The 12,426-nt window shown below is 41.5% G+C and overlaps 2 protein-coding genes across 10 annotated transcripts in view; one reads left to right on the top strand and one right to left on the bottom strand.

The window, feature by feature from the left end:
* The window catches only part of clcn3 (chloride channel 3), a 31,738-nt gene extending 25,769 nt beyond the window's left edge, over window positions 1-5,969 (top strand). For 4 of the 9 annotated variants that reach the window (XM_026353196.1, XM_026353202.1, XM_026353201.1 and 1 more), the window contains 2 exons: window positions 516-591; window positions 4,537-5,969. In XM_026353196.1, the coding sequence (XP_026208981.1) occupies window positions 516-591; window positions 4,537-4,713 (253 nt within the window). In that variant the 3' untranslated portion in view covers window positions 4,714-5,969. Of the gene's footprint in view, window positions 1-515; window positions 592-1,955 lie in introns of all 9 variants that reach the window. The other 5 variants (XM_026353198.1, XM_026353203.1, XR_003298507.1 and 2 more) reach the window with 4 other exon arrangements.
* Window positions 5,970-8,604: 2,635 nt separating this feature from the next.
* The window catches only part of mfap3l (microfibril associated protein 3 like), a 6,027-nt gene continuing 2,205 nt past the window's right edge, over window positions 8,605-12,426 (bottom strand). The window contains exon 3 of the mRNA XM_026353204.1: window positions 8,605-9,734. Coding sequence (XP_026208989.1) covers window positions 8,812-9,734 — 923 coding nt within the window. The 3' untranslated portion in view covers window positions 8,605-8,811. The remainder of the gene's footprint in view (window positions 9,735-12,426) is intronic.

The following is a 12,426-nucleotide window of genomic DNA, read 5'->3' as shown; positions in this document are numbered from 1 at the left end:
TTTATTGAGAGCTATTTTCAGCTGTGGATTAATACACGTTTAGTGATTTAGCTGGGCACGGTACTGACTTTAAATAAAGTACAGTTTCCATCTTTATTATAATGTTGTTTATATTTGATACGGTGCCGTGTTGTTGAACAAAACTGTGGCTGCCCTGACAACAATGATTGATTTTGGTGTATTCATTGGATTTATTGACATCAAGAAAAAGTAGAATATCACCCTTTTTATTTTAACATGAATTAAGCATTTTGCGTTAGATAAGTTATAGACTCCCATCATAACACAGTTCAAATGAATTATCATTTAATTTAATTCTTTTTTTTTGTCTGTGTTCATTTAATGAGTTGTGTAACTTTGAGATAAATTTTATGTTAACATTGAGTTCTGTTAATATATTTTAAGTTGCATCCTGTTATGTTATCTTTGTTTTGTTCTGCTCCTCTCTGTTTTCTCTGTGTCTCTGTTTCTTTTTGTTCGTGGGCTGTTTACTGAGTAACAGGTGTGTGTTTCAGGATTGTGTTGGGCATCATCACAAAGAAGAATATATTAGAGCATCTGGAGGAGCTCAAGCAGCACACGGAGCCCCTGGTGACTAGCCCCGACCCTTTACACGTGACCCCCCTCCCCAACTTTTGCACCTCTGTCTCTTTAGACTCTGACTCGTAGGAGGGATGCATGAAACTTGGTGTGAGAAATCGTGACAGTTCCCAGCTAAACATTAAGCCTTCCCTCTCTTCTTCTCACTGTTGGCCCTCTGTTGTTTGTGGTTTGGTTTGGTTTGTGCGGATTCACCTCTAATGGAGTCGTCTTAGTGAAGCATCTGTAGATAGACACTCTCTGACCTCCATCTCCATCGCTAGTAGCTGTTGCACATTTGGAGCCTTCATTTAAAAAAGCTTTCTTGAGTTTTATGGGTCCTGTAACATTGGACCTCAGTGGGAACTGTCATCCTCATCACTTTAGAGCCCCTTTCAGACATGTGCTGCATCCCATACTGTGAATGTGCCAGCAATTTATTTTAACTTATGTTTAATTTAGTTTAGTTTAACTTTAGTTTTGAGCCAACATGGACGAAAGCTTAAACTTGTGTTAAAGCAAATAATAACAGGTTGTAGACAACTTCCTTCTTAAATTTTCACAAGTTATGCCAACGTTCAACTACAGCATGAATATTCAGCAGCATGTTTTACATGTGCCACCTGACAAACAGAAATCTAATGAGTCCTATTGTAATATTCTGCCAGCTGTAGAGGAGGCTGCAGACTAAATGATGAAGCTGATGATAAAAACGTATTCAGTGCTCTCTTGTGATAAATGTAACGTGAGCGTTGCATAATTGATGTGCCTCCTAACTTATTAGAGAACATTTACAAAAAGGAGATTTGTTCTGAGCTCAAATAAAGGTCAAGGAACATCTGAGGTGGTGAAATGACGTTCAGGAATACTTTGAAAAACTGCAATTTAGTTTCTGCTTCATCCTTTAAAAGCAGAAATAAAGTGCAGTCTTTCACAGACCGTGATAACATTTCTGAATGTCACTTTACTGTACAGCTCCAAAAAGCACTTTGTTTAACAGATGGGTGACGGCAGCAGTTCCTCGAGCACATGTCTGAAAAGGGCTCTGGAGATTCCAGGAGGTGCAGCTTTGCAGTTGTTAACCTGCATTTGCACCAGCTGTATCTCTGCTAGTGTCCTCTGCATCGTGAGAGCACCTTCATAAGATGCTGATCTAGTCTTCAACATGCTGTATAACCAATCAGACGTTTAGTTGTAGTGATAGTCTCTTAGCATGTCTGCAGTCGTGATGCCTGTTGTGTGACAGCCATTTTGAAGTATATTTATCCACCCTCAGTTTTCTCTTTTCATTAACGGTTGCTTTTGTCTTGTTTTTTGTTTTGTTTTTTAAACCCCCTCCCTTCTCGACCCGACTGTTTCGCCCTGGGTCTCCACAGATTGACGGCAACTGACCTGTCGCCTTAACAACCACTTGGCGAGTAGCTAGCCGCCTTGGGAAAGCGGAACATTGTTGTTTGAATTTTTATACAGGGTGGTATTTGTCACTAGAATAGAGGGACGGGGATAAGATCTGTAGTGATACAATTTCTTCCCATATCCTCCCTCATGCTGTAGTGGTAGTGAACGCTGTGGTGTAGTGACACTGTTGTGCTGATTTGTGATGGTAGTGACCTCACTCGTTAGCGTTGTGTGATAACCTTGACAAAGTAATAACTAATCCCATGATTTCACCTGCCAATGTTTCATCTAAGTCAGCTGTGTCCTGTTCAGTTTCACGAGAGAGTAAAACGCTATGTTAATGTTAGCATGAGCAATACGTTTCCATTAATGCTTCATCAGACAGAAACAAGACGAGACACAAAGTGCATATGTGAAATACTAAGGATATGCACGTGTACTAAACATGTTTAAATTTAGACAAACGAGCATCTGTATTTATACCGTATGATACAACAGTATGGACACAACAGGAAATGAACAAGAAAAAAAACAAACAAACAAATCTAACTTCAATTTAAGTGGAAACAATATATATTTTATAAGATAACATAACAAGATGAAATTAAACAGTGTTTCTTATGGATATATGTTTAGTTTAATTAGCACATTATGGGAAAAAAATAAAATACAAGTAAAAAAATAATACAAAAAAAAAATTACATACAAAAAAGGAGTATTTAAATAAACATAAATCAATTATTTATACCTAATTAATAATTTTAGAAGCCTGGTGAAGTCTGAAGGGTTCAATAACAAAAAGCAAAAATCAGAAACATCAGAAAAAACAATCTGCATGTGTTTTTTTTTCCTTTGGGGATCTAAAAGCAGATCTCTACAGAAACACAGAATCTGGTTACTAACAGACAGAACTGACACAAACTGAAGCCATTTACACCGTTTGTCTGATAGTTTCTAAGTCATGGTGGGAAATGTAGTAAATCTTTAACTGTAGTAGACATTCACCTCATTAGAAGCAAAATGATCAAATATTTCTCTACAGTCTTTCTGTGTACTTGATACTTACTGTGTTATTTTATTTTTGTATTGTACATAGATCTTAAAGTTAATTCTAGGCAGCATGAAAAGACTTCAAATAAACTCTGCTCAGCACTCAGCGAGTTATTTCCTCGAGTAAACAGGACAGGACACTGTTGACTTACAGGGAACATTGCGTTTAACACCCCTGACCCTGATCGACTCCGATCTGTACCTGGTGTCCCAAGCATCTGCGATCTCCGCAGGTCTTGGTGAACCCGGTCTGATCTGCGTGACGTCTCACCAGTGTTTCATGCCTCCTGCTGCTCAGCACCTGTAGCTCCACTCCGAGCCATAAGTCATCACTCCCACACTGGGGTTCACTTTATTTGCACATCTAAACTAACACTACATGAACTGCGTGTTTAAAACCAAGCTCACTGAGCTGTCTGGACCCTGCTCTCCTCTGGCTCTGCAGCTGATGGGCCACTTCACTGCTATCAGCTGTTTTTAAAATGCTTCTCTTCATCAAACCTCACACTACTTTCATGGCTGAATTCAAGAGCACACACACATCAGTATTTTTTGCAAACAGCCGTTCTAGATGTAATATTTATATTTAATCTTCTACAATGTGCTCTTGAATCGGTGCGGATGATTTTGACTGACTGGAGATTTAACAGTTTGTCGCTGCAAGAAGGAAGGTAAGCTGTTTGAGAAGAGAGGCAGGTTTGTCACAGGAGCTGTCAAAATATTCATGAATTGAAGGTCACAGAGGCTTTTATTGATCTTTACTATCTTGAAAATGAAAGCGAATTTCCAATATTTTACCTTATTTAGTCTTATTTTTGGAGGCATGACCATCATTCTGATCAAAATTACAACAGTAACAACAAGTTAAAGAGTAAAAACATATATCACAAACAGTCAAATCATTAAGAAGGTTTTATCAGGAAGTAAACAAAAGTCTAAATCTCAGACTTATTCATTTTCTAACCTACCTACATTACACTATATCCTAGACTGACGTTATATCTCTGATGACTCCTGTGACAGAAGTGTTGTCTCTTTTCCTGCTTCTCTCAGGTTCTAACTTTTCTCCACACCCTGTTCACTACTTCCTGTCTCTCCTGTAGGATCCAGCTTCTTTTTGGACCAGTGCCATAACACGGCTGAGGTAGTGTCAGAAACGACACGCGGCTCTGAAGCGAGGAGCCGGGTGCCGTTTCTCACCTGCTCTCGTGCCTCTTTTTTCCTCTGGTTACTCACCTCCTCCTCTGCCACTGCTGACTTTTTCTTCCTCAGGCACTCGTGTTTTTGTTGGTTTCAAACATGTCATGACATTAATTTATTATTTATTCCCAATTAAACAAAACAAAATCAAATTGTAAGTCATGTGCTTCTTACTGATTAATACTTTTTTGCTATTTGCCAACAAAAACATGTTGTTTTCTCTCCCTTGTTGCAAACCGGCGGCACCTCCTCACTTCTCTAAACCTCTTTTCGTTCCCCTCTTCTCCTCTCCTTTGTCTCCACCTGCAGGCGACTTCTTGGTATTATCACAAAAAAAGATATCCTCCGTCACATGGCTCAAATGGCAAACCAAGATCCCGAGTCCATTATGTTCAACTGATCCGCTCCTTTCAAGACGGCCAGGGGGAGGGGGCAGACGGCAGCGAGGAGGAGGAGGTGTGCCTCCTGGACGGCTCCGATCTCTGACACACGGACCTGTTTTTGTTTTGTTTAGTTTTTTTCATTTTAGTTTTTAAATCTGTAGACCCTGAACCTCACAGACTGACTGTGGCCGTGAGACATGGACAATGATAAAAGACTTTATTGTCATTCAGGCTGCTGAGGACACTAAGGAGGTCACAGGCAGAAGGCACACACACACAAGAAACGCACTTTTTACACACATACGCAGACTAAATCACACCAAAACACACACACATTTGCACTCTAGCAGACCCCTCAAACATGCATGCTCTCTCTCCCACACACACACACACACACACACACCTGTAAAGATACACCCATTTGCACTCTTTGTGTCCCTCACCCTTGTCCTGTCTCCACTGAGCTCGTGGTGGACGTCGCCTGGCGGGGGTCAGAAGGTCAGAATGAACCGCTGATGTGGGACGCGATGAGGGACCTTGTGACCTCCAGGCTTTGGTTGGAAAATAAACACACCATACTCGGCTTCACCACCTCTGCACACACATACCAGATATGTCCGTCCTCCAGAAAAGACTTTGTTTACATGTGAAGTGTGTGTGTGTCCTGAGCGCCACTACATTCCAGCCAAGCTAGCATGGGATCTGAGAGGGCGTTAGGCCTCAGTGGTTTTAGTTTGTGTGTGTGTGTGTGTGTGTGAGCGCGTGGAAGAGGATGGTAGAGAGGCGTAATGTAGATGAGTATGGTATTTCAAGAACAAAAGCGTCTTGAAATACAGTCTTTACAGCACTTTTCTACTTCTTTTATTCACTTCAGAAGAGAAGAAGTAGAAAAGAGTGAGTGTGTTTTCATTTCTGAGCCAGACTGAGGTGTGTGTGTCTGTGTGTGTGTGTGTGTGTGGGGGGGGGGCATCCACTCATTCAGTGTGAAGGCAGGTTGACGTGTATGTAAAGAAGAAAAAGGAGTTGTATTACTTATTGTTACAGGAAGGAAAACAAATCTCATCTCTCTTGCCACTACTTTTTAACTGTCGATCTTGCTTGAATCAGTTACGTTTTTACGACTTGAAGCAGAACTACACTGGAAATCTGCACTGTTTTAAGTGATGGGCTGAAGTTGTTGCAGAGAAGAAAGACGCTGTTAATGGTTCGCAGCGACATCACCTTTCTTTTTCTCTCTCTGTGTCCATGTCGCTGGGAAACAACGTGTTTCTTTTTTTTTTTTTTCCAAACAGCTACAGTTTGTTGTATGATATTCATCCTCAGTCGATCAAGGTAAATAAACTGTGTTGTTCAACACTCGTTCATCTGTGGAAGCATCAGCTTGATCTGTGAGTCACCAAAACAAGATACTTTAATACTGAGTAATAGCTGACAGTATGCTTTAAAGGACCAGGCCACTCGTTTATATAGTTTGTTTTTCACGTGTTAACTGTACCGTAGAGATCCACACGAAAAAATGATCACGAATCTTCTTTTTCAATATAGAAAATGCTACCCTAAAAAAACATTGAGATTTAAAAGTTGTTAAATTAACAAGTAATTTATTTTCTTTTTAAATTTCATTTAAACACAAATTTTGGTTTAAAATGAATGAATGAAATTAATTAACAGCAACCACATTCAAATCCTAATGATATAAAACAGTAAAATCCATGTTTTGTTTTGTTTTTAACTGGAGCAGCAATGTTCAGTGTGTGCGTGTTTGTGTGCTTGCGTGCGTGCATGGACGTGGGGGTTCATCCTGTGGACGTCTTCCCGCTTCAGTGACTGTCCCGCTGACGGAGCAGAGCATCGTCTTTGTTAACCTGTGCTGTTGCCTAACGTTGTATCCCAGACTGATCTCGATGTTTTCCTCTTTTTTTAAGTTATGGGTAGAGTCGATAGAGTTGTGCGTTATTATGGAGAATTTTATGTATGATTATGTTGATTGTACATTTAAAACTAAATATGTAAAGATTAAATTTTGTTTTAAATTAAAAATATGAAGATTCAGGTTGAACAGGGTGGGTGCTGAACTGGGTTTTGTCTCCTCCGTCTTCTTTTTTATTTTTTAATCTTTACTTTAAAACACATGACGTTTTCTGCTGTAACAAAGACAGTGCAGTACAGTAAGTGGACGATGCTGTGTTCCTATTATTTTGTCCACCCCCCACCGTTCTCGCAGACACATGATGTGGTCTTATTCTCGTCTTCGGTCTAACAAAAACATGACGGCGTAGGCGGAAACCCACCTCTGAAGTTCAGACTTGTCCCAGTGAGAAACCCAACAGAGCAGCGTCTGTCTGCGTCAGCGTCAGCTGTAACAGAGGCTTTACTGTGACTGCACCCGGGGGAGGGGGTGAATTAGGAGAAGGCTTTGGGTTGAGTTCAGGGGATTTTCTTTTAGCCACTTTTCCTCAGACACAGACCAGCTCTTGTAAAAAAAAAAAACAAACAAAAAAAAAAAAGCTGTCGTAGACATGAGGCAGGATCAGTGTCTTCACCTTGTGTCCTGTTACAACACATCTATTATTCGTGGATCTTCCAGTCATCAACATGACACTTCTGGTAAAACCTCAGTCTTGTTGTGGGTTTATCAGATCAACGGGGCTTTTACACCAAATTCCCTACAAAAAGTCACTGATTTTAAGATCTGTGTTGCTCAAGTTGAAGAGCATCAGTTATAAGGTAACAGCATCACTACACAACAACAGAGGGTAGAAAGTTAAATTAGACATTTTTAGCCTATTCTGTCCGAGAGGTTTGTAGACATTTACTTTTCCTAAACCTTTTGTTCTGTGTGATAACTCTGGATCCATTTCCTTCCTCACCTTTGTGCCACATCAGGAGGGACAGCCCTGTAACCATAGAGACAAAACACCGAGCGAGCTTGAGATGTTGAAATGCTGCAGGTATGTGTTGCTGGATCAATATGAAGAAGATGCAGTAGAGAAATGTTTTGCAGCACAACAGTACGCAGAATTAATGATAAAATAACACACACTTGACTGTGGAGGCCACAGTTTTTACACAGCACTTCCATTTTAATCCACTACAAAAAAGAGGCATCTCAAGAGCACCAGTAAAAGCAGAACAGAGTCCAGTTCTTCTCCACCAAGCAGAGCCCTGTTAGCCAAGCAAAGGAGGAAAGACAAGAGTCCTTTGAGTCCCAGAGAAAGATGTCAAACACCTCCACTTGCACATGCAGCAGAAATGCAACTGTACTGTAAAAGCCTTTGCAGAAGCAGGAATCAGGCGGGAGTCAAATGAAAATCTACAACAGCACGACGGAGACAAAAAAAGAAAGCTACTCGTCTCTACTGAGGAAGAAGAAGGCAAAGACACTTAAAACTGCTTAAACTAGCTGAGAAACAAAAGTCACACCACGATTGATAATAATATAATAATACTCTTAAAAAGATTTTTCAAAGGAAACAAAATATCTACCCAGAGGATTTCAATCAGGAAGTGTACTGTACACACACAGATCTACCTGGCTTACGCATTTGTCTTAATAGAAATGTAATAGACCGTACAATCAGGAAATTGTAACCAATTTTTTTTTTTTTAAGTCCAGCATGCTTCTCTAGTTGAACAGAGCGTCGCACAATAACAGTGTATCAGCTGTGACAGTAGCTGGATGTGAATTCTTGAGACAATGGAGGAAGCTTAGCTTTCATGGATTGAAAGACACCTCATGAAGAGCAGCTTGAGGCAGATTTTTGGATTTAGTCGTAAAAACTCTAGCACTGTAAGAAACTAAAAACTGAAAGATCATTTTCCCTGGAGACTGGAGAAGTACCCAAATCCTTTAAGTAATAGTCGGAGCTATGACAAATCTCAACACGGGAAATGTCCCTTTACAATTCGCTGCTTACTACATTAATAATAATGATGATTACGCCTCCGGTGTACATTCAAGCATGAAAAGTCATGAGTGAGGAAAAAGACGCTCAAGTGTCTAAAAACCTAATGGTTTATTCTCAGTAGAACAGCCTACAAAGGTTTCAACAAATTGTTCTGTTCAGGAAAGAGAAATGAGGACGTGACCGTTCCTCTTCAAAATGTGAAAATGAAAAAATGTTTTGCGGATCTTTTCTAGTCTTCAAGTGAAAATGCATAGCAGGATAACTCATCGTTCCTCCGGGGTTCGTCTGTCCCGTCACACGTGGCTCTCGTAAAACACCTGGCAGGGTGGGGTCTTGTTTGCCGTCGGTTCAGGTGTGGCCTGTTCAGCGTTCTGCTCTGGTTCCGCTTCGGGCTGCTCCTCGCTGTGAGGAGGAGCGAGAAGAGGAGTCACCGAGGGGGGCACAGCCTCTGTCTGAGGTGGCGCCTCAATACTGCAATAACCCCCGGCGGTGAGCGGTGGGTGGACCGACACCTGGATGGCGATGTGCTGCGGTTGCTCGTGAACTGAGGAGTTGTCTGAGTCGCCAGTAGGCGACTCGCTGCGCTCCCTCTCCCGCCCTTGTGCTCTCTCCCTCTCCTGCAGGATGGTGAAGATGTCCCTCACGCCAATAGAGGTAAGCCTGCCCGCCGTCTCGCGCCGTCCTTCGGGCGTTTGTCTGACAAAAGTATGCCTCATCTCCTCCACCCCCACCACCTCCAGGATCTCCTCCATGAAGGTGCGGCAGTTCATGATGAGCGGCGGCAGCGGGATGCTGCGAGCCAGCTCCTCGATGTACCGAGCAAACTCCATGGTCTTGAACTGCGTCACCTTGGCCAGCTCCAGCGTCTTGGCCGACGTGATGATGGGGATCCTCTTGGCGATCTCGAAAGCTTTCTGCAGCTTCTCGGCGCCCTCGGTTCGGAAGAATTCATTGATGGCTTTCTCCGTCTTCTTCAGGTGGCTGCTCATCATGCAGAGGCGTGTGACGTTCAGGGCCATGATGATGGTGAAGGTGACCAGACACACCACCATGTAGTAGACGCCCATGTCACCGTTAGTGAAGACCACACGCAGCGTCACTGTGCAGTTGGAGCTGCCGTGCACGTTGGACGCCATGCAGGTGTACTTCCCACGGTCTGCGAACTCGATGCTGGTGATGTTGAGGCCACCATTGTCTAGCAGCCACCACTTCCCGCCTACAGAGAGACAGAATGGCAAAGAGACAACAGGCCACATCGTTAAAAGTCAACTCTTTATTACATCTCATGTTTTTAATTTAAAAGCTCTTCTCTAAAATAGTAGGTTAATCCAGAGGGTTTCAGCAGTGTTGCCTCATTAAGGATCAGCAATTACTTTCATGAGCATCATCTTGACTAATTAAACCAACAGTCAGTTATTAAAAGGTGTCCTTTTCACTGGAACACCCATAATGTAGATATGAGCTATTAATTGTGCTGTTTTTGTGGTTTCCAAAGTGAGGTTAGCTGACCTGCTTTTAAAACATGATGATGCACTGACACAACATAACCCACTAAATATGCAGTTTACCCTCTAAGTAATTCACTCTGGAGTCAAAGTTTAAAGCCTGAAAAGCCTCTTAATGCGTCTGTTTCTCTGCTGTAAACTCTCCTGTGCAGCTGACGTTCGCTTCTTTCCAACACGAACTTGCTTACTCACATTTGCTGACACTGTTCTTCTGTGCTGCTGTTTATGGAGTCTGACAGCTCAGGAGAACACAGTGTTTGGCACACATACTCTTACAAATCCAGAGCACTAACATGCACGAGTCATGTTAAGAGTTTAATGGTAAAACTAAGCTGGAACATGATCTTCAGTCTGCTTTTGTGTCTTCAGGCCAGAGAGCAGCGGTGACCTTATTATTCCGACCACGCTCTCAGTATTGAAACAGGTGGTTTGGCTGCATCTCCTGTGTGCAGACATTTCAGACACTACTCAAAACAAGAATGATCTTTCTACATATTGAAGTGGAGTAAAGTAAACAAGCATGAAAACATAATTAATCATCTCTTCTCTCAAACTCTCCATTCACAATTTTACTCAATGTTTCATTTATATCTAAATGATTGAATGTGTTTTTGTAGTAGTAGGTCCAGTTTGTCCACATTCGTTAAACAAACTAATTGATTTTCATACTTAGTGGCTACTGTGGCTAACCATAAAGATGTTTTAGCTGTTTTGCATAACTTTGTGTTACTGACTCTAGAGAATATACATTAAGGAGATGATAACTCTCAAACAGGGGCTGAGTTAACAAGAGTGAATTAACAAGTAACATATCAGTCTGATAACAACCCAGTCTTTGGAAAAACATTTAAATAAAATGTAAATAACACTTATTTCAACAGATTCAAATGCACTGAAACAAGCATGTCTGCAGTTTTAGTACAAACAGTACTAAACAAACAGTTTAGTTTATTGATCGGTTTAATCAACAAACATTAACGGCCACAATTTTCTACCTCTTTACTGAAAACATTTCCTAATTAACTTGTTGACATGAACCGACATGTGCTTCATCCTGAGCTGGTCATTTCATTGCAGCAGTTATCCACAAGTGGGGTTTTAGTGAATTTAAAAGTGATTCCTCCTCAACTGCTCTCCGTCTCCACCGTGGTTGTGAAAATGGACAGATATCATAGAAGGCGTCTCTAAATCTGGAGTTTGAAGTCTGGACGAAGCCGCCTTCTGCAAAGCTAGCTCGATCAATTTCCCACACTATTATCCTCTGGAGGAGACGTATGAGAAGTCAGGAAATGCAGCGTGGCCTAGAACAGCGTCCCGCCCATCCGCCTTTTCACATGAGAGCAAGATTTCTAATTTTACCTCCACCACCGGATCATGTAATGTGATTGATGTGCTGCCCAATACTACAAGCAAGTTTGCAGAACAAGGAGTCTAGTAATAAACAGACATCTGCAGAGGTGACCAGCGAGGGCAGGTTAGTAACACTGCGTAAACCAGCCTACTGTGGTGAAAGTTCACCCCTCCCTAATTACATTCTCGTGTTTAACCCGAGGGAAAAGCTCTCTGACGGCACAGACGCTGTTCTGGGTTTGTGGATCATAATAACAATGCTGCCTTTCCTGCCTCTGATGGCTGGTTTCAACAGGCCCGGCTCAGGAGAGGTATGAAAACAACAAACAACTCTTCCCTCTGTGTTCCTTCTGAGGTGAATCTAAATATTCAAAGTGAGGAAGGTGGCTGGGCTTGAATGAAAATCATTAGTAAAAACAACTTTCTAAGCAACCAAGTGGGAAGCACCTGGTTTAAAAGCAAGAAAATAATATCTAGTGCCAGAGAAAATGTGCAATAATTGAGTCACATTTCCCTCAGGAACACAAGGCCGCCTAGTCCATGTTCAGAAATCAGATTTCATTTTAGATTAAGACTCAAAGAGACATCTATAGCATGTCAGACCAGAACCTGGACTGTGAAAGTTCTTCAGTTCCTATCCTATGTTTTCTCTCTTCCTTATTCGGTTTGCCATAATCGTTTAATATCTTTACCTATTATTTGCTTCGTTGTTCTGATCTGATCTGTTTTCATGTAATAATCACTGAGACCTGTCTTCTCATAGCAGACCAACTTGAATGGATCCATTGTTTAAAGCTCTAATAACATTTCAAGACCGAAGCAGCAGCCTTAAAGACACTCCACGAAAACATCAATTGATTGCTGCTGCTTGCTGTATGTTAAGCCCACACACTGGCCACATATTCATGTGCATCAAAGCATGACGACACACACACACACACACACACACACACACACACACTTTTTCCACTGCTGAAAAAGCTAAAGAAAGCCATATGCTTTATAACACTGTATAATGCTGTAAAGTAGAATTCCTCACACTAAATGACATCT

The sequence above is a fragment of the Anabas testudineus genome, chromosome 18, assembly GCF_900324465.2.
Source record: "Anabas testudineus chromosome 18, fAnaTes1.2, whole genome shotgun sequence".
In the NCBI taxonomy this organism is placed as follows: domain Eukaryota; kingdom Metazoa; phylum Chordata; class Actinopteri; order Anabantiformes; family Anabantidae; genus Anabas; species Anabas testudineus.
The sequence above is the reverse complement of the archived record's forward strand: the minus strand, read 5'-3'. Positions and strand labels throughout refer to the sequence as shown.